This window comes from Salmo salar, chromosome 09, assembly GCF_965601325.2.
Source record: "Salmo salar chromosome 09, fSalSal1, whole genome shotgun sequence".
Classification (NCBI taxonomy): Eukaryota; Metazoa; Chordata; class Actinopteri; order Salmoniformes; family Salmonidae; genus Salmo; species Salmo salar.
This window is the reverse complement of record NC_138299.1, coordinates 20,410,600-20,433,626: the sequence shown is the minus strand read 5'-3', so window position 1 is coordinate 20,433,626 and position 23,027 is coordinate 20,410,600. Positions and strand designations below refer to the sequence as shown.

General features: G+C 41.3%; 1 protein-coding gene across 1 annotated transcript; it reads left to right on the top strand.

Annotated features, from left to right (window-relative positions):
- The first annotated feature begins 7,928 nt into the window (after positions 1 to 7,928).
- LOC106610908 (adhesion G protein-coupled receptor G3) lies at positions 7,929 to 22,573 on the top strand. The gene is made up of 17 exons (XM_014210573.3): positions 7,929 to 8,005; positions 8,780 to 8,877; positions 9,552 to 9,638; positions 10,222 to 10,293; positions 10,413 to 10,583; positions 13,266 to 13,340; positions 13,489 to 13,645; positions 14,999 to 15,155; positions 15,288 to 15,419; positions 15,571 to 15,681; positions 15,779 to 15,818; positions 15,945 to 16,045; positions 16,153 to 16,274; positions 16,413 to 16,678; positions 17,097 to 17,187; positions 17,300 to 17,583; positions 18,023 to 22,573. The coding sequence occupies exons 1-17, from the start codon at positions 7,986 to 7,988 to the stop codon at positions 18,151 to 18,153; spliced, it is 2,115 nt and encodes a 704-aa protein (XP_014066048.1). The 5' UTR covers positions 7,929 to 7,985; the 3' UTR covers positions 18,154 to 22,573.
- The last annotated feature ends 454 nt before the right edge of the window (positions 22,574 to 23,027 follow it).

Sequence of the window (23,027 nt, the reverse complement as noted above, 5' to 3'; positions counted from 1 at the left end):
CGAATACATACTGTCACATTCGTCGTAATAATTGGACCAAGGCGCATCGTGAGTAGCGTTCCACATCTTTATTATAATGTGAAACTTAGCAAAATACAAAAACAATAAATGAACAAACGAAACGTGAAGACAGCGAAGTGCAAATAGGCACCTACACAAAAAACAAGATCCCACTGTCATGTCCTGACCCTAGTAAGATGTCATTTTCTATAGTAGAGTAGGTCAGGGCGTGACAGGGGGTGTTTTGTGTTTTTCTATGTTTTCTATTTCTATGTTTAGTTCTGGTTTTTCTATTTCTATGTTGGGGTTGTTTGGGGTTGATCTCCAATTGGAGGCAGCTGGTCCTCGTTACCTCTAATTGGAGATCATATTTAAGTTGGGGTTTGTCTATGGGGTTTTGTGGGTAGTTGTTTTCCGTTTTGTCACGTGTACCTGACGGAACTGTTGGCTGTCGTTTGGTTGTTTTGTTTAAGTGTCTTCATTAAAGTCAAGAAATGAGCACTCTACACGCTGCGCCTTGGTCCCCTTTATACGACCCGCGTTACACCCACAAAACACAGGTGGAAAAAATACGTCTTACATATGATCCCCAATTAGAGACAACGATAACCAGCTGCCTCTAATTGGGAACCATATCAAGCACACCAACCTAGAAATATGTAAACTAGAAATAATAAACTAGAATATAACATAGACATCCATATACTAAATCACCCCCTAGTCACGCCCTGACCTACTATACCAGAGAGAAACAATGGTTCTCTATGGTCAGTGAAATGCTTACTTACAAGCCCTACCAACAATGCAGTTTTAAGAAAAATAAGTGTTAAGTAGAAAATAAAAGTAACACATAATTAAACAGCAGCAGTAAAATAACAATAGCGAGGCTATATACAGGGTGTACCGGTACAGAGTCAATATGCGGGAGCACCGGTTAATTTAGGTAATATGTACATGTAGGTAGAGTTAAAGTGATTATGCATAGATAATAAACAGAGAGTAGCAGCAGTGTAAAAGAGGGGTCTGGGTAGCCCTTTGATTAGCTATTTAGGAGTCTTATGGCTTGGAGGGTAGAAGCTGTTAAGAAGCCTTTTGGATCTAGACTTGGCACTCCGGTCCTGCTTGCTGTGCGGTAGCAGAGAGAACAGTCTATGACTAGGGTCACTGGAGTCTTTGACAATGTTTAGGGCCTTCATCTGACACCGCCTGGTAAAGAGGTCCTGGATGGCAGGATGCTTGGCCCCAGTGATGTACTGGGCCGTACGCACTACCCTCTGTAGTGCCTTGCCGTCAGAGGCCGAGCAGTTGCCATACCAGGCAGTTATGCAACCAGTCAGGATGCTCTCGATGGTGCAGCTGTAGACCTTTTTGAGGATCTGAGGACCCATGCCAAATCTTTTCAGTCTCCTGAGGGAGAATAGGCTTTGTCGTGCCCTCTTTACGACTATCTTAGTGTGTTTGGACCATGATAGTTTGTTGGTGATGTGGACACCAAGGAACTTGAAACTCTCAACCTGCTTCACTACAGCACCGTCGAGGAGAATGGGGGCGTGTTCGGTCGTCCTTTTCCTGTAGTCCACAATCATCTCCTTTGTCTTGATCACCTTTAGGGAGAGGTTGTTGTCCTGGCACTGCACGGCCAGGTCTCTGACCTCTTCCCTATAGGCTGTCTCATCGTTGTCGGTGATCAGGCCTACCATTGTTGTGTCATCGGCAAACTTGATGATGGTGTTGGAGTCGTGCCTTGCCATGCAGTCATGAGTGAACAGGGAGTCCAGGAGGGGACTGAGCACGCACCCTTGAGGGGCCCCCGTGTTGAGGAGCAGTGTGGCGAATTTGTTTTTACCTACCCTTACCACCTGGAGGCGGGCTGTCAGGAAGTCCAGGATCCAGTTGCAGAGGGAGGTGTTTAGTCCCAGGGTCCTTAGCTGAGTGATGAGCTTTGAGGGCACTACGGTGTTGAATGCTGAGCTGTACTGTAGTCAATGACTAGCATTCTCACAAAGGTGTTCCTTTTGTCCAGGTGGGAAAGGGCAATGTGGAGTAAATTACAGATTGCATCATCTATGAATCTGTTGGGGCGGTATGGAAATTGGAGTGGGGTTTCTGGGATAATGGTGTTGATGTGAGCCATGACCAGCCTTTCAAAGCACTTCATGGCTACAGATGTGAGTGCTATGGGTCGGTAGTCATTTAGGCAGGTTACCTTAGTGCTCTTGGGCACAGGGACTATGGAGGTCTGCTTGAAACATGTTGGTATTACAGACTCAGTCAGGGACAGGTTGAAAATGTCAGTGAAGACACTTGCCAGTTGGTCAGTGCATGCTCGGAGTACACGTCCTGGTAATCCGTCTGGCCCTGCGGCCTTGTGAATGTTAATCTGCCTAATGGTCTTCCTCATATCGGCTACGGAGTGCGTGATCACACAGTCGTCCGGATTAGCTGATGCTCTCATGCATGTTTCAGTGTTACTTACCTCGAAGTGAACATATTTAGCTCATCTGGTAGGCTCGTGTCACTGGGCAGCTCACAGCTCATGGCTATCTTTCTGACAGAACACAATGTGTATATAATTACAATCACAAGTATAGCTTTCTTGAGATTAATATAGGTGTGCCCCAGGGTTCCATTTTACCTCCTGTGTTGTTCTCAATTTGTATTAATGATTTGGGAAATGGGATGCAAACAGCAAAGTTACATCTATACGCAGATGATACAGTCATATATGCATGTGCTCCTTCTCTGGTTCAGGCTGTTGAAGAGCTCCAGACTGATTTTCCGTCACTGCAGGCCTCCCTTTATGGTCAAAAAACTAAATTCTTTACCTTTACCAGAGCTGGAACTCTGCCAGAGAAGGTTAGCATTGTCACATCTGGTGGCTTATCCATTGAAAAAGTGTCATCCTACAAATACCTAGGTATTTGGTTGGATGACAAGTTGTCTTTTAAAGTTTATGTGGATAATCTTGTGACAAACCTTAAATTGAAATTGGGTTTTTATTTTCGTAATAAGGCTTGCTTCCCACTTATGGCTAGAAAGAAGCTTGTTCAGGCCACTTTTCTCTCTGTAATTGATTATGGTTACTTGTTGTATATGCATGCAACCTCCATCTTACAGAGACTGGACTCTGTTTATTATGCATCCTTGCGCTTTATTACAAATGCCAAGTCACTCACCCTCCATTGCACCTTGTACCAAATGATAGGTTGGACCTCACTTTATATGAGCAGAAAGATACATTTGTGTGTTCATCTACAAAGCCCTTTTGGGTAAACTCCCTCTTTACCTCTGTAGTCTGGTCTTCTTCACCACTAGCAGTTACCATACCCGGTCTGCTAGGTGGTTGCTACTTAAAGTCCCCAGGACATTCACAGTATTAGGCAAGACTGCCTTCTCTTGTTGTGCACCAGAGGCATGGAATAGTCTACAATCCATGCTTCCTCTAGATATGTTAGTGCCACTGAATTAATTTAAAATATTGATGGGAGACTCTGTTACAGAAGAGTGTAAATGCTTTTTTTTGTTACCTGGATCATGTTGTGTTGTATGGTATTGTTGTATGTTTTAATTATGTAATGTACTGATTGTTGCTGCCTTCTTGGCCAGGTCTCCCTTGAAAAGGAGACTCTGGGTCTCAATGGGCTTTTCCTGGTTAAATAAAGGTTAAATAAAAAAGTCTGTAATAGTTTGCAAGCCCTGCTACATCCGATGAGTGTCAGAGCCGGTGTAGTACAATTCAATCTTAGTCCTGTATTGGCGCTTTGCCTGTTTGATGGTTCGTCGGAGGGCATAGCGGGATTTCTTAGAAGCTTCCGGGTTAGAGTCCCGCTCCTTGAAAGTGGCAGCTCCACCCTTTAGATCAGTACGGATGTTGCATGTAATCCATGGCTTCTGGGTATGTACGTACAGTCACTGTGGGAACAACGTTATCGATGCACTTATTGATGAAGCCAGTGACTGATGTGGTGTACTCTTCAATGCCATCAGAAGAATCCCGGAACATATTCCAGTCTGTGCTAGCAAAACTCGTTACATTTTGAATGCTTAGCAGGACAGGAAAATTGTCTAATTCACACACTTATCAAGAGAACATCCCTGATCATCCCTACTGCCTCTGATCTGGCGGACTCACTAAATACATGCTTTGTTTCTAAAGGATGTCTGAGTGTTGGATTGAACCCCTGGCTATCTGTAAATAAGAAAATGTGTCCGTCTGCTTTGCTTAATATAAGGAATTTGAAATGATTTATACTTGTACTTAAGTATATTTGAGCAATTACATGTACTTTTGATACTTAAGTATATTTAAAACCAAATACTTTTAGACTTTTACTCAAGTAGTATTTTACTGCGTGACACTTTTACTTGAGTCATTTTTATTAAGGTATCTGTCACGTCCTGACCAATATAAGTTCTTATTTTCTATGGTAGAGTGGTCAGGGCGTGACAGGGGGTGTTTTGTGTTTGTTCTATGTTCTCTATTTCTATGTTGGATTTCTAGTTTGTCTATATCTAGGTTGGGGTTTATTGGGTTGACCTTCAATTGGAGGCAGCTGTTCCTCGTATTTAGTATGGGTGTTTTTTCCTGTTGTTTGTGGGTAGTTGTTTCCTGTTTAGTGTATGTTTACCTGACAGAACTGTTGATTGTAGTTTTTGTTATTTTGTTATGGTGTTTCATTAAAGTTAAATATGAGCACTTCACACGCCGCGCCTTGGTCCCCTTTGTACGACCCACATTACAGAGCTACCCACCATGACTGGATCAAGCGGTGTGCCCAGGCAGAGATGGACACCTGGTTATACATGGAATGGATGGAGAGGAGAAACTGGACTTGGGGGCAAGTTATTGAAAGATATCGGAGCCTCCCGGGGAAGAACGAGAGGCAGCCCCCAAATTTTTTTGGTGAGCATGTGCCTGCCTCTCGCACTCTCTCTCCGGTACGCCTCCATAATCCAGTACGTCCTGTTCCTGCTCCCCGCACTAGCCCTGAGGTGCGTGTTACTAGTCTGGCGCATCCAAAGCCAGCCCCACGCATCAGGCCTCTAGTGCGCCTCCATAGTCCAGTAAGTCCTGTACCTGCTCCTCGCACTCTCCTTTCAGTGCGCAGCCATAACCCGGTACAGCCAGTGCCTGCTGTGAGCACTCGGCCATTAGTACGTCCTGTTCCTGCGCCCCGCACTAGCCCTGAGGTGCATGTTACTAGTCTGGCGCCTCCAAAGCCAGCCCCACGCACCAGGCCTCCAGTGCGCCTGTCAAGCCCAGTACGTCCTGTTCCTGCTCCCCGCACTCGCCCTCCAGTGCGCCTCCATAACCCGGAACAGCCAGTGCCTGCTGTGAGCACTCGGCCATTAGTGCGTCTTCCCAGTCCAGTAAGTCCTGTACCTGCTCCTCGCACTCTCCTTTCAGTGCGCAGCCATAACCCGGTACAGCCAGTGCCTGCTGTGAGCACTCGGCCATTAGTACGTCCTGTTCCTGCGCCCCGCACTAGCCCTGAGGTGCATGTTACTAGTCTGGCGCCTCCAAAGCCAGCCCCACGCACCAGGCCTCCAGTGCGCCTGTCAAGCCCAGTACGTCCTGTTCCTGCTCCCCGCACTCGCCCTCCAGTGCGCCTCCATAACCCGGAACAGCCAGTGCCTGCTGTGAGCACTCGGCCATTAGTGCGTCTTCCCAGTCCAGTGAGACCGATTCCTGCTCCTCGCACTCTCCCTCCAGTGCGCATCCATAACCCGGTACAGCCAGTGTCTGCTGTGAGCACTCGGCCTTCAGCGGTGGTCTGCAACCCAAAGCCTTCGGCGGTGGTCTGCAGCCCAGAGCCTTCGGCGGTGGTCTGCAGCCCAGAGCCTTCGGCGGTGGTCTGCAGCCCAGAGCCTTCGGCGGCGGCTTTTAGCCCAGAGTCTTCGGCGGTGGTTGGCGGTCTGAAGCCTCCGAAGATGATCCATGGTCTGGTTCCTCCGGACAAACAGAAGCGGGGGGGATCAGCGGGCGGTGGGGGTACTACGCCCGGAACCAGAGCCGCCGCCATAGACATTTTTTCACCCTCCTTTCCCTCCCTTTAGTCCTGACCAATATAAGTTGTTATTTTCTATGGTAGTGGTCAGGGCGTGACAGGGGGTGTTTTTGTGTTTGTTCGATGTTATCTATTTCTATGTTGGATTTCTAGTTTGTCTATATCTAGGTTGGGGTTTATTGGGTTGACCTTCAATTGGAGGCAGCTGTTCCTCGTTACCTCTATTGGAGGTCATATTTAGTAGGAGTGTTTTTTTTTCTCCTGTTTGTGGGTAGTTGTTTCCTGTTTAGTGTATGTTCACCTGACAGAACTGTTGACTGTCGTTTTTGTTATAGTGTTTCATTAAAGTTAAATATGAGCACTTCACACGCCGCGCCTTGGTTCCCTTTGTACGACCCACGTTACAGTATCTTTACTTTTACTCAAGTAGGACAAGTAGGACAATTGGGTACTTTTTCCACCACTGCAAAAATGGTAATTCATTATAATCCACATATTAATTCACATTTCCTGTTGCCTCAGGATTATTTTGCTGTTGTAGCAAACTGGCTTAAATCTGACATTTGCGTCTCCAATACAGGGATCATTTGCATGGTCTATTTGCATCTGTGAAAGTCTATACCAGCATCTACTGTGCCTCGGCAAAACTATTTGCATGTATGTATCATAGAGTCCTGTCAAGCCTTTATACCAACTTGCAGGACACCCAAGTCTATCTCTTCCATCGACCAAAGGCTTTCTATGTACTGAAATAAAACAACATTTCCAAACAACCAAACAAAATCCTGCTATTGTGAATATTGGAAAGAATGAAAAATATGTCTAGATCAGTTGGATTGGGTTACAGAGAAATAAGTGTGAAAAGCACATTAGTCATTGCTCTATAGTCTGTCCAAACAGAATGTTGACAGAAACTGAAACTGACTAGTGCACAATACATTTAGGTTCTGGGTTTTGAGATCCTTTAAATTATTAAAGGATGTGTTGTATGTTTGTAAAATATAAATAATCCCTAATTTTGCATTATTTGATTTAGAAACAATTGCATGCCATTCCTTTTTGTGTTCAATTAATGAAAACTGAATTGATTCAGTTTGATAAGACAATATTTTATTAAAGTGTTTAAAGTTATGCCTGTGAGCCATAAGGTACAGGAGGCCCAGTGGTGAAAAGGTACCCAATTGTCATACTTGACTAAAAGTAAAGATACCTTAATAGAAAAGGACTAAAGTGAAAGTCACCCAGTAAAATACCACTTGAGTAAAAGTCTAAAAGTATTTGGTTTTAAACATACTTAAGTATCAAAAGTAAATGTAATTGCAAAAATATACTTAAGTATCAAAAGTAAAAGTATAAATAATTTTAAAGTGTGAAAGTATAAATAATTTCAAATAATTTTAAGTATATTTAAAACCAAATACTTTTAGACTTTTGCTCAAGTACTATTTTACTATTTTCTATTAAGGTATCTTTACTTTTACTACAGTATTACAATTAGATACTTTTTTCCACCAATGTCCTGTCCTGCTAACTATTTATATTTGAATTTATTAGGGATCCCCATTAGCTGCTGTGAAGGCAGCATCTACTCTTCCTGGGGTCCAAACACAGTAACGCACTTACATCACACATTCAAAATGTAATGCATATTATTATTGTTTTTATGAATGTGGTGAAGTAAAAGTAAAAGTTGTCCAAAATATACATTGTAAAGTAAAGATACCCCCAAAAGTGACTTAAGAAGTACTTTAAAGTACTTTACACCATTGAGTAGGCCTGTCAAACAACATTTCAAATAGATGTACGGTCTGTGTAAGTGCCCACTGCACATGTCACAGGAACACAATGGATTCTCAGAGGACATGAATGTGTCTCATTTGCAAGGTAAATTTACAGAGACTTAATGTCAACAGTATATCACCTAGAGCTCATAGGTAACTGTAACAGAAGTTAAGCGTGCTAACAAAACATTCAGCCATGACTCTCTCATCAGATGGGTAAGAATCCTTGATTGGTCTTATAATTTCTGTTTCACCATTTTGCTGATATTGACAATTATACTTTTTCTTCTAGAAAACAATATAAAAGATGATAGTTTGATAGTTGAAGAGTTTATTTCCAAAACGCTATTTCCACTATATCCAGAAATGTTGGCTTATGGGGTACCTTCATGTGTGTAAAATATTACTGTTCTCAGATTTTTTATTCATCGATCTTAGATGTGTATGGAAATGTGTTTATTTTGCAAAACTCTACAAAACATTAAGAACACCTTCCTAATATTGAGTTGCATGCACCCCCCCCCCCCCCCCCTTAAAATTAATGCACTTACAGTAAGTCGCTATGGTTAAGAAAAGCATTTGCTAAATGACTAAAATGTCCAATATTACTGCATTTTTTTTCAATATTGATGCCACCAATGTATCATTTGTACATTTCTTTAAATGTAGTTGTAGTAAAATGTAGTTATTTGTTATATTTTACTGTGTAAAACCTAGCAATACTGTGTATTTCTCCGAGAGTGAAGTGGATATATAGCATTTAGCAAAAGAAAATGATTATTTGTCTCTGAAATGAAACCATCAAGTGATACATTTTAACCAAATGCATGTCTGTCATTGAACAACCCCATGCCATGATTAGATTTCTTCAATCAATAAAAGCTAATTTACCAACATTTCTGAAAATTGAAAAATGGCGTTTTGGAATTAAGCTCTTCAGATGTATATTAGACTGTTGTAATGAGCCTATAATGATACATGTTTTGACAGATTAAGGCTATCAATGGAAGGGAAACTTTGGGGATTTTGTTTGACCACAGCCATTCTGCTCTGTGGCATTGGCTGCCAATACAATCAAAGTGAACATCGTAAGTTAAGTTTTCCCATGTAACGTAAACAACACCAACATCATTTGATTGAATGCTATATTTTTCATGCTCGTCAGTCAGAAATGCATTGCAAATAATATTTTTTCTTAAAAAGTGAACATTAAATTTCAAGGGGCTTAACTCTAATGTATTGCTGGTGCATTTTAAAAAGGGATTCAAATGTACATGGGACGGGTCAAAAGGTTAAGAACACCTACTCATTCAAGGGTTTTTCTTTATTTTGACTATTTTCTATATTGTAGAATAATAGTGAAGACATCAACACTATTAAATAACACATACGGAATCACGTAGTAACCAAAAATGTGTCAAACAAATCCAAATATATTTAATATTTGAGATTCTTCAAATACCCACCTTTTGCCTTGATGACAGCTTTGCAAACTCTTGGCATTCTCTCAACCAGCTTCATCGTTTTGATGTCTTCACTATTATTCTACAATGTAGAAAATAGTCAAATAAAGAAAAACCCTTTGATGAGTAGGTGTTCTAAAACTTTTGAACAGTAGTGTATATATATATATATATATATTATATATATATATATATATATATATATATATATATATATATATATATTATTATTTTTTTTTAAACAAATTTCAATAGATCTTGTCCTTAAATGTGTGCATTAACCATCATTGTATTTCCAGGTTGTACAGTACTGATAGTGAACGATGACACATATTCAGGAGTCATTAGGAATGGGAAAGATAGTCCATCTCAGAATAACTTTTCAGGTACAGTGTGATAACTAACTACTTAACGGAGAGGTGAAACATTGTCAAAATATAAGCTCATGTCTGTGCCACAGCTTAAGATATACACTGACTATACCAAACATTAGGAACACCTTCCTAATGTTGAGTTGCACCCCCTTTTGCCCTCAGAACAGCCTCAGTTTGTTTGGGCATGGTGTCGAAAGGTGTCGAAAGCGTTCCACAGGGATGCTGGCCCATATTGACTCTAATGCTTCCCACAGTTGTGTCAAGTTGACTGGATGTCCAGTGGTGGGCCTTTCTTGATACACAATGTTGAGCATGAAAAACCCAGCAGTGTTGCAGTTCTTGACACAAACCGGTGCGCCTGGCACCTATTACCATAACCCATTCAAAGGCACTTAAATATTTTGTTTTGCCCATTCATCCCCTGAATGGCACACATACACAATCATGTCTCAATTTTTCTCAAGGCTTAAAAATGTAACTAGTGACATCAATAAGGGATCATAGCTTTCACCTGGTCAGTCTATGTCATGGAAAGAGCAGGTGTCCTTAATGTTTGTATACTCAGTGTACATTGCCTTATTTCCGGATTGGATAGGGAATTGTACCTTACAGAAGGAAATCCAGAGGCTCTGCATCATATCCACTGGAGAGAACACAACAACATCAGGTAGTGTCACTTTATGTAAAACCTTATGTAGATCTATATTACAGAGTCCAGTTATGGTTATTCAAAACATTCAAATTCATTTTATGAATACTTTGTTGTAATGCTGTATGTGTCTTTAGAAAAATGTAATCCAGGATTCCCCAACTGTACATTTGAAGTGAGGAAAGATAACAATTCATACTTCATAACTCTGAGTAATGTTACTGTCAACAATCAAGAGCTCAACTTCTGGTTTCCACGGAGAAAGAACATAACATGTATTCCATCACAGTTCTATCAAAATACCACAGGTAAAGTAGACATAATAGTTTTTCTTCATAACATATACTTTTATCAGACATGTTTGGATAACATAGCCAAGCTACTGCAGCCGTTGTAGGCTACAGCATACTTTACTTTTGGAAGGCAGTTTCATGTTTTCCATTCAATAACTGTTATATAGTGCCCTCTGCTGGTATATGCTAGATCAAACATACACGTTCTGTATTGCAATCCTCTAGGCAGCCTACAACTACTGTTAAACTATTAGACCTGACCTTTCAACGGGTTGTACATTTCCATTTAATTCCCATCAAAATAATACATCTACAAGCACTTACACGAAATCCATAACATTAGCAATTAGGCAAAACATTGCAGCGTATACAGTATTTATTGTGTGCTCCAGGGTCTATTCATCTGACTGTTTTTTATTTTATTTAACTAGGCAAGTCAATGAAGAACAAATTCTTATTTACAATGACAGCCTAGGAACAGTGGATTAACTGCCTTGTTCAGGGGCAGAACAACAGATTTTTACCTTGTCAGCTTGGGGATTTGATTTTGCAACCTTTCAGTCACTAGTCCAACACTCTAACCACTAGGCTACCTGCTACACCCAACTGTAAAGCCTGCCTGTATAAACGGATGTAAAATAATTATGCTAGGACATTTTCAGACGCATGCATGTACTGCCATTCTTAGGAGCCCATATCATATCATACATATTGTACTACACTGGCTCTGATGCTCGTCAGGATATGTGGCAGGGCTTGCAAACTATTACAGACTACAAAGGGAAGCACAGCCGCGAGCTGCCCAGTGACACGAGCCTACCAGACGAGCTAAATAACTTCTATGCTCGCTTCGAGGCAAGTAACACTGAAACAAACATGAGAGCATCAGCTGTTTCGGACGACTGTGTGCTCACTCTCTCCGTAGCCGATATGAGTAAGACCTTGAAACAGGTCAACATTCACAAGGCTGCAGGGCCAGACGGATTACCAGGACGTGTACTCTGAGCTTGTGCTAACCAACATGCAAGTGTCTTCACTGACATTTTCAACCTGTTCCTCACGAGTCTGTAATACCAACATATTTCAAGCAGACCACCATAGTCCCTGTGCCCAAGAACACTAAGGTAACCTGCCTAAATTACTTCCGACCCATAGCACTCACATCTGAAGCCACAAAGTGCTTTGAAAGGCTGGTCATGGCTCACATCAACACCATTATCCCAGAAACCCTAGACCCACTCCAATTTGCATACCGCCCCAACAGGTCCACAGATGATGCAATCTCTAATTTACTCCACACTGCCCTTTCCCACCTGGACAAAAGGAACACCTTCGTGAGAATGCTATTCATTGACTACAACTCAGGGTTCAACATCATAGTGCCCTCAAAGCTTATCACTAAGCTAAGGTCCCTGGGACTAAACACCTCCCTCTGCAACTGAATCCTGGACTACCCCCAGATGGTAAGGGTAGGTAAAAACACCTCCGCCACGCTGATCCTCAACATGGGGGCCCCTCTGGGGTGCGTGCTCAGTCCCCTCCTGGACTCCCTATTCTCTCATGACTGCATGGCCAGGCACGACTTCAACACCATCATTAAGTTTGCAAATGACACAACGGTGGTAGGCCTGATCACCGACAACGATGAGACAGCCTATAGGGAGGAGGTCAGAGAGGGAGAGGTTGTTGTCCTGGCTGGTGCCAGGACAACAACCTCTCCCCCCCCCCCCCCCCCCCCATTCTCTACGGTGCTGTAGTGGAGCAGGTTGAGAGCTTCAAGTTCCTTGGTGTCCACATCACCAACAAACTATCATGGTCCAAACACACCAAGACAGTCGTGAAGAGGGCACAACAAAGCCTATTCCCCCTCAGGAGACTGAAAAGATTTGGCATGGGTCCTCAGATCCTGAAAAGGTTCTACAGCTGCACCATCGAGAGCATCCTGACTGGTTGCATAACTGCCTGGTATGGCAACTGCTCGGCCTCCAACCGCAAGGCACTACAGAGGGTAGTGCGTACGGCCCAGTGCATCATTGGGGTCAAGCTTCCTGCCATTCAGGACCTCTATACCAGCGGTGTCAGAGGAAGGCCCTAAAAATTGTCAAAGACTCCAGCCACCCTAGTCATAGACTATTCTTTCTGCTACCGCATGGAAAGTGGTACCAGAGCGCCAAGTCTAAAAGACTTCTTAACAGCTTCTACCCCCAAGCCACAAGACTCCTGAACAGCTAATCAAATGTCTACCCAGACTATTTGCATTGCCCCCCCCCCCCCCCCTTATTTTAAGGTGCTGCTAATCTCTGTTGATAATCTATGCATAGTCACTTTAACTCTACCTACATGTACATATTACCTCAATTACCTCGACTAACCAGTGCACATTGATTCTGTACCGTTACCCCCTATATATAGCCTCTCTATTGTTATTTTACTGCTGCTCTTTAATTCTTTGTTGCTTTTTTATTTTTTTATCCTTATCTATTTTTTTACTTAACACTTATTTGTGGTTAAGGGCTCTTAAGTAAGCATTTCACTGTAAGTTCTACACCTGTTGTATTCGGCTAATGTGTCAAATAAATTAGATTTTTTTTTATATCATAAACAGCAGGAGTGATCTAACTGCATAGTTTTATTTGTAACAGTTACTATTTTGATTTCAGTATGATTTAACCATGTGCTTTTATAATTATCTAAAAGGTGATCAGACTACTCCGGTGAAGCCAGAAACCTTTTGTGGAAAGGATTCAACCTATGATGCAGATGCTTGCAGAAGTACAGTACATGCCAAACATTTATATACTGTCATAATGTTAAAATGAATAATGATTTACTGTACTGTGGTTCTAATGAAGAAGTTCATACTAGACATTCAAATGTGGTCTGAGCAAAATGCATTGTTTTTGTTTTGATTGATTTGCAGATAAGACCCCAGATATATTCATTCTCAAGACCACTGCGGCGGGACCAATTAGTTGTCTAAGATGTAACAACCCTGTGAAGAAGCCGGATATAAACATATGTGTACCCAGCGGCCAAATGGAAAGCTCAAGTGGGGTCATAAGTGCTGATTTGGCATCGTAAGTTTTTACATTTAAGAAGCACATACAGTATACAAAATATATACAAAAGTATGTGGACAACCTTTCAAATTAGTGGATTGGTGACAGGTGTATAAAATCAAGCACAGAGCCATGCAATCTTCATAGACAAACATTGGCAGTAACTGAAGAGCTCAGTTACTTTCAACGTGGCACTGTGATACCAGCTTTCCAAAAAGTCAGTTTGTCAAATTTCTGCCCTTCTAGAGCTGCCTATAAGTGCTGTTATTGTGAAGTGGAAACGTCTAGAAGCAACAACGGCTCAGCCACAAAGTGGTATGCCACACAAGCTCACAGAACGGGACTGCCAAGTGCTGAAGCGCGTTGCCCACAAAAATCGTCTGTCCTCAGTTGCAACTCTTACTACTGAGTTCCAAACTGCCTCTGGAAGCACAAGAACTGTTCACCAGGAATTTCATGAAATGGATTTCCATGGCTGAGCAAGCCTAAGATCACCATGCTCAATGCCAAGCCTTGGCTGGAGTGGTGTAAAGGTTGCCGCCAATGGACTCGGGAGCAGTAGAAACACGTTTCTGGAGTAATGAATCACTCGTCACCATCTGGCAGTCTGACGACGAATCTGGGTTTGATGCCAGGAGAACAGTAAAGTTTGGTGGAGGAGGAATAATGGTCTGGGGCTGTATTTCATGGTTCGGTCTAGGCCCCTTAGTTCCAGTGAAGGGAAATCTTAATGCTACAACACACAATGACATTCTAGACGATTCTGTGCTTCCAACTTTGTGGCAACAGTTTGGGGAAGGCCCTTTCCTGTTTCAACATGACAATTCCCCTGTGCACAAGGCAAGGTCCACACAGAAATGGTTTGTCGAGATCGGTGTGGAAAAACTTGACGGGCCTGCACAGAGCCGTGATCTTAACCCCATCAAACACCTTTGGGATGAATTGGAACGCCAACTGCGAGCCAGGCCTAATCGCCCAACATCAGTGCCCGACCTCACTAATGCTTTTGTGATGGAATGGAAGCAAGTCCCCGCAGCAATGTTCCAACATCTAGTGGAAAGCCTTCCCAGACGAGTGGAGGCTGTTATAGCAGCAAAGGGGGGACCAACTCCATATTAATGCCCATGATTTTGGAATGAGATGTTCGACCAGGTGTCCACATACATTTGGTCATGTAGTGTATTAATACAGTAATACTAATAGTTTATGTGGCAACAAACATCTTCTAGTGGAGCTAGTGTAATGGTGGTGATAATAATCATGTTGGTTTTAGGGGATTTTATGTTTAGGGTTTTATGTTCATCACAGCAAAGTCTAGAGCATGGCAAACTCGGATCTCATCTATATTTCATCGTTCTCTCACTATGACAGTGAGGCTATGAAAAATCTCTCCTCGTTGATTGAACTGATGGGAAACGCCAGCACTGCAGCCATTTCAATGGGCAAGGTCAAAGGACTCCTTAGTAGACTTCATAAAGAAGACCCCAAGGATATCAACTTTGGTTTTTCCCCTAACAAGGATATGAGTGTAAGTACAGTAACACTGATTACTAATAGTCCGTTAACTTATTATGAAAGTAACTGTTTTATTCTTAAACTGAATACAGAGAACTGTACACAGACTGATGAAGATTGAAAGGATAATTGTTCTCCTTTGTAGATTGTTGAAGACAAGTACGCTATGGAGAAATATTTCAATCGATCTGTGCGTCTGTCCAAAGAAGCCTATGAAATGGCACTCAATAAGAGTGGAACTTTTGTCGGGGTTCTTGTCTTTCCCAGCATGTCCCAGGTAAACCTAAAAATTACTTTGAATAAAAGTTACTTTTTAAAAGCAGTAATTTGATATACTGTATTGTTAAGCATAAGAGGTAATCATGTTACAAGTGACAGGTTACGTTACACTTCATCCTTCCAACATGTCATCTCCTCGCTCTTTCTAGGATGAAAAGAAGAGCATTGTTCTAAATGGTGAGGTAGTCGGAATCGAAATTGGAGCCCACATAGCTAATCTCACAGACACCATTGATATTGAGTACAGAAATGTTGATAAGGTAAGAGAGAAATTGTATCATGTTGCAGGAACATATTTTGATTGGTAAGTCTATGCACGAAATAAATGGAGATGCATAAATTATGTGTTTTACACAGGTGGGATTCAATGTCTTTTGTAATTCTTGGAATGGCAAAGGTATTTCTCTTTCTTTCTGTACATTTTCAAACCCTTTTCATTTAATTTATAGAACTTTAATCATTTAAAAGCCAAATATTCAACAACTTCCAACAGAGAGGATTGTGGGATCTTTTTCTCTTTTAGGAAAACTACCCAATTGGACCACAGATGGTTGTCAAACCTTGGAGAGCAACAACAGCATAATGTGCCAATGCACTCATTTATCCTTTTTTGCTATACTAATGGTGAGACATCCTCTCCATCATCTCCTGTTTGAAGTTATGTTTCTGTGTCACTTTTAATCACATCCATAAGCTTATTCACTTGCTCTTCTTATTGTGATCATACACAGTCACCTCCACCAAAGAACATCAGTGCCTCAGATGTGGCATCTCTAACCTACATTAGCTATGTCGGCTGTGGACTGTCGATGTTCTTCTTGGGATTGGCTCTGTTCATGCAGTTTGTGATAAGGTATTTTTCATTATTCAACACAACACCGTACAGTGTGAGTATGATGACCAGTAGAGCTCTATAGCAGGCTGGCCATGACGAGTTAACTGGGAATACTGATGCTGAAACAACAAACTTTTTTGACTTCTGGTTTCACAGCAAAACCAAATCTAGCCAAGCAACCAAGATCCTTGTCAACCTCTTCTTGGCTATGTTGTTCCTGAACCTGACCTTTCTGACCAACGAGACCATTGCAGACATGGGGAGCTATGTTGCATGTGTCATCATAGCAGCAGTCATGCACTACTCCATGTTGTCCACCTTCACCTGGTTCTTCATTGAGGCGGTTCACTTGTTCCTGCAGCTGAAGAAACTCAACGCTAACATCAAACACTATATGCTGAAAGTTTACGTTGTGGGATGGGGTGAGAACAGAGTCATATTAGGGTGTATTAGAATGCTGCTCAATGTACATTACTGATTGACACAACAATCTTAATTTAATCACTGGTGTCACAGAGAACTGTCCCGCAAAGCAGGAAATGCAAACTTGCAGTGTATTCAAGGTTTAAAAAAGCTTTTAAAGTTTGTAATTTCCACTTAAAAATGACAGACTTGATTTTCCCTAACTAAAAATGTATCAACTCCTACAGTACTGTCCATTAATTATAATACACATATTTCACATTTCCTGTTGCTGCAGGGTTATTTTCCTACTGTGAGAAACTATTCAAATTAAATCAAATGTGCCTATGGTATTATCTCCTCTGATTGCACAAAATCATACCAGTTGCAAGAGGCATCTGGCATCAACCCAGTGTGAATGTTTCTCATTTTCTCCAGTCCTTCCAGCTCTAGTGGTCATCATCCTTCTGGGACTGCAAAAATATACATTAATGTCCATAGAAACAGATGATGGGAAATCAGTGAAAATGTAAGTGGAAATGTGACTTTTGGAATAGTCTGTTCTTTGCCCTAATGAGATGACAATCACAAACCATTTACCTGACTTGACTAGTTAAATACATTTCCCTTGTACATTCCAGGTGCTGGATCACTGACATCTACATCCATTATGGAGTCAACATCGGCTATTACGCCTGGGTGTTTATCTGGACTTTGACCATCTTCATCATTGTAGTGAGACAGATCTTGTTCCTGAGGAAGACCAATGCAGGCAAGGGCCAGAACGACCCAGCGTCCAAGAACACCCTGACCATCCTGGGGCTCCTATTCCTGCTGGGCCTCACCTGGGGCTTTGCCTTCTTCAGCTACGGACCCATGATCATCCCATCTTACTACATCTTCAGCATCCTCAACTCCTTCCAGGGTAGGCATCACTCAAAAATGACTGGTGTTTGTCTGGTGTGGTTGTGCATTTTGCATTTAACTGAAGAAAAACACACACACACACACACACACACACACACACACACACACACACACACACACACACACACACACACACACACACACACACACACACACACACACACACACACACACACACACACACACACACACACACACACACACACACACACACACACACACACACACAATGACTGGTGTGGTTGTCCATGTACATTATCATAGGGTCAGGACCTCTTGCCTAACCATGTGACCTGACCAGGTTAAACTTCCAGATCTAGAGACTTTCCTGGTCAGGTCATGTGGCCATGGGGAACTCCTGACCAGAGATGTGTATCATAGTTTATGTCTAAAGCTATTCCAGGACTGATAGTGACTGAGCTTCCATCTTCCTCTAGGCTTCTTCCTGTTCCTCTACTACTACAACACCAACAAGATTGTTGGTGATGACAGGAACTCTGTAATCACCAACAAGAGCATCTCTACTTTCTCAACCAACTATGACGACACTCCCGTTCACAAGAAGTAGCTAAGATTGGGGCCGATGGTGTATCTTACTACACTAGGTTTATAATTGCAATACACTAAGCACAACATGTTTTTAAGATGTTTAATACTCTATTTAAAAAATTAAAAAGTATGCTTATCTTTGTGAAATTTCTGTAATTTATATACACTACCGGTCAAAAGTTTTAGAACACCCACTCAATCAAGGGTTTTTCTTTACTTGTACTATTTTCTACATTGTAGAATAATAGTGAAGACATCAAAACTATGAAATAACACATATGGAATCATGTAGTAACCAGAAAAGTGTTAAACAAATCAAAATATATTTTATATTTGAGATTCTTCAAAGTAGCCACTCTTTGTCTTGAGGACAGCTTTGCACACTCTTGGCATTCTCACAGCCAGCTTCACCTGGAATGCTTTTCCAACAGTCTTGAAGGAGCTCCCACATATGCTGAGCACTTGTTGGCTGCTTTTCCTTCACTCTGCGGTCCGACTCATCCCAAACCATCTCAATTTGGTTGAGGTCGGGGGAATGTGGAGGCCAGGTCATCTGATGCAGCACTCCATCACTCTCCTTGGTTAAATAACCCTTACACAGCCTGGAGGTGTGTTGGGTAATTGTTCTGTTGAAAAACAAATGATAGTCCCACTAAGCGCAACCCAGATGGGATGGCCTATCGCTGCAGAATGCTGTGGATGCCGTGTTGGTTAATTTTAGGGACAGACATTCCGCTAGCGAAACGCCTCACCAATATCCAATGGTAGAGGGTAGCGCGAAATACAAATACCTAAAAAATGCTATAACTTCAATTTCTCAAACATATGACTATTTTACACCATTTTAAAGACAAGACTCATGTTAATCTAACCACATTGTCCAATTTCAAAAAGGCTTTACAGCGAAAGCAAAACATTCGATTATGTCAGGAGAGTACCCTGGCAAAAATAATCACACAGCCATTTTCAAAGCAAGCATATATGTCACAAAAACCAAAACCACAGCTAAATGCAGCACTAACCTTTGATGATCTTCATCAGATGACACTCCTAGGACATTATGTTATACAATACATGCATGTTTTGTTCAATCAAGTTCATATTTATATCAAAAACCAGCTTTTTACATTAGCATGTGATGTTCAGAACTAGCATACCCACCGCAAACTTCCGGTGAATTTACTAAATTACTCATGATAAACGCTCACAAAAAACATAACAACTATTTTAAGAATTATAGATACAGAATTCCTTTATACAATCGCGGTGTCAGATTTTAAAATAGCTTTTCGGCGAAAGCACATTTTGCAATATTCTGAGTAGATAGCTCGGCCATCACAGGCTAGCTAATTTGACACCCACCAAGGTTGATGCTCACTAAACTCAGAATTACTATAAGAAAAATTGGATTACCTTTGCTGTTCTTTGTCAGAATGCACTCCCAGGACTTCTACTTCAACAACAAATGTTGTTTTGGTTCCAAATAATCCATAGTTATATTCAAATAGCTCCGTTTTGTTCGTGCGTTCAGGTCACTATCCGAAGGTGTGACGCGCGAGCGCATTTCATGACAAGAAATTTCAAAATATTCCATTACCGTACTTCAAAGCATGTCAAACGCTGTTTAAAATCAATTTTTATGCTATTTTTCTCGTAAAATAGCGATAATATTCCAACTGGGCGACGTTGTATTCATTCAAAGGCTGAAAGAAAAAAATTGAGAATTCTCGTGAACGCGCCTCTCAGTCTCACTGTTCCCAGGCTGACCACTAACAAATTCTCCTGCTGTTCTTCGCCCAGAGACAGCAGACGCCCCATTACACTTTCTGGTGCCTTCTGAGAGCCAATGGAAGCCTTAGAAAATGTCACATTACAGGACAGATACTGTATTTTCAATAGAGATGCTACAGAAGGACAACAAATTGTCAGACAGGGCACTTCCTGTATGGAATCTTCTCAGGTTTTGGCCTGCCATATGAGTTCTGTTATACTCACAGACACCATTCAAACAGTTTTAGAAATTTTAGAGTGTTTTCTATCCAAATCTACTAATTATATGCATATTCTCATTTCTGGGAAAGAGTAGTAACCAGTTTAAATCGGGTACGTTTTTTATCCGGCCGTGAAAATACTGCCCCCTATCCCAAACAGGTTAAGTGTGCCTTGAATTCTAAATAAATCACAGACAGTGTCACCAGCAAAGAACCCCCACACCATAACACCTCCTCCTCCATGCGTTACGTGGGAAATACACATGCGGAGATCATCCGTTCACCCACACCACGTCTCACAAAGATACGGTGGTTGGAACCAAAAATCTCAAATGTGGACTCCAAACCAAGTGACAAATTTCCAGCTGTCTAATGTCCATTTCTTGTCCCAAGCAAGTCTCTTCTTATTATTGGTGTCCTTTAGTAGTGGTTTCTTTGCAGCAATTCTACCATAAAGGCGTGATTCACACTGTCTCCTCTGAACAGTTGATGTTGAGATGTATCTGTTACTTGAACTCTGTGAAGCATTTATTTGGGCTGCAATTTCTGAGGCTGGTAACTCTAATGAACTTATCCTCTGCAGCAGAGGTAACTCTGGGTCTTCCGTTCCTGTGACGTTCCTCATGAGAGCCAGTGTCATCATAGTGCTTGATGGTTTTTGAGAGTGCACTTGAAGAAATGTTCAGTTCTTCAAATTTCCGTATTGACTGCTCTTCATGTCTTAAAGTAATTTATCTTTGCTTATTTGAGCTGTTCTTGCCATAATATGGACTTGGTCTTTTACCAAATAGGGCTATCTTATCTATACCAACCCTACCTTGTCACAACACAACTAATTGGCTCAAACGCATTAAGGAAAGACATTCCACAAATGTACTTTTAACTTCTCTAGGACCAGTAGAACGATTTCGTCACACCTACGTAACAGCCAGTGGAATCCTGTGGCGCGTTATTCAAATACCTTAGAAATGCTATTACTTCAATTTCTCAAACATATGACTATTTTACACCATTTTAAAGACTCTCGTTAATCTAACCACACTGTCCGGTTTCAAAAAGGCTTTACAACGAAAGCAAAACATTTGATTATGTCAGCAGAGTACCCAGCCAGAAATAATCAGACACCCATTTTTCAAGCTAGCATATAATGTCACATAAACCCAAACCACAGCTAAATGCAGCACTAACCTTTGATGATCTTCATCAGATGACACACCTAGGACATTATGTTATACAATACATGCATGTCTTGTTCAATCAAGTTCATATTTATATCAAAAAACAGCTTTTTACATTAGCATGTGACGTTCAGAACTAGCATACCCACCGCAAACTTCCGGTGAATTTACTAAATTACTCACGATAAACGTTCACAAAAAACGTAACAATTATTTTAAGAATTATAGATACAGAACTCCTCTATGCACTCGCTATGTCCGATTTTAAAATAGCTTTTCGGTGAAAGCACATTTTGCAATATTCTAAGTAGATAGCCCGGCATCACAGGGCTAGCTATTTAGACACCCACCAAGTTTAGCCCTCACCAAAGTCAGATTTACTATAAGAAAAATGTTATTACCTTTGCTGTTCTTCGTCAGAATGCACTCCCAGGACTTCTACTTCAATAACAAATGTTGGTTTGGTTCAAAATAATCCATAGTTATGTTCAAATATCCTCTGTTTTGTTCGTGCGTTTAAGACACTATCCGAAGTGTAAAGAAGGGTGACGCGCACGACGCGTTTCGTGAAAAAAAAATAGAAATATTCCATTACCGTACTTCGAAGCATGTCAACCGCTGTTTAAAATGAATTTTTATGCCATTTTTCTCGTAAAAAAGCGATAATATTCCGACCGGGAAAGCGTGTTTACGTTCAAAGAGAGAGAAAATAAAAACATGGGATCCCCTCGTGCACCAGCCTCAGTCTGATGGTCCTCTGATCGACCACTATCCAAAGGCGCTAAAGTTTTTCAGCCAGCGGCTGGAATTACATCATTCAGCTTTTTCCCGGGTTCTGAGAGCCTATGGGAGCCGTAGGAAGTGTCACGTTACAGCAAAGATCCTAAGTTTTCAATAAACAGAGCCAAGAAGCCCAAGGAATGGTCAGAGAGGGCACTTCCTGTACAGAATCTTCTCAGGTTTTTGCCTGCCATATGAGTTCTGTTATACTCACAGACACCATTCAAACAGTTTTAGAAACTTTAGGGTTTTTTCTATCCAAAGCCAATAATTATATGCATATTCTAGTTACTGGGCAGGAGTAGTAACCAGATTAAATCGGGTACGTTTTTTTATCCGGGCCGTGCAAATACTGCCCCCTATCCCCAACAGGTTAAGAAGGCGCAACTGTTAAATGAAATGCATTCCAGGTGACTACCTCATGAAGCAGGTTGAGAGAATGCCAAGAGTGTGCAAAGCTCTCAAGGCAAAGGGTGGCTACTTTGATGGATCGCAAATATAAAATACATTTTGATATGTTTAACACTTTTTTGGTTACTACATGATTCCATATGTGTTATTTCATAGTTTTGATGTTTTCGGCTATTATTCTACAATGTAGAAAATAGTCAAAACTAAGAAAATCTCTTGAATGAGTAGGTGTTCTAAAACTTTTGACCGGTAGTGTATAATCCCTTAAATAAAATATACGTATTGAAAATTCTATTAATATCAATGTTGCTACTGTATAGAAGGTTAAGAAAATAATTTTGATTAAAGGTAAATTAAATACATTTTTCAACTTTAAATGTATTGTCATTGTCGTGTAGGTAGGTGGCAGGGAAGTCAGGCGCAGGAGAAAACCAAATTGGTAAACTTGAGTATTTAATAATAAAACAAACTCTAAAACCAAATTACAAAATAACATGGTTCAAATAAACCCATTGCCACCGATACAACATCAC

Coding starts and splice junctions, on each gene's coding strand:
- LOC106610908 (XM_014210573.3), top strand. CDS start 7,986: ATGACTCTCTCATCAGATGG. Junction 9,639..10,221: donor ATCTCAGAATAACTTTTCAG/GTACAGTGTGAT, acceptor CGGATTGGATAG/GGAATTGTACCTTACAGAAG. Junction 16,679..17,096: donor AGTTTACGTTGTGGGATGGG/GTGAGAACAGAG, acceptor CATTTTCTCCAG/TCCTTCCAGCTCTAGTGGTC.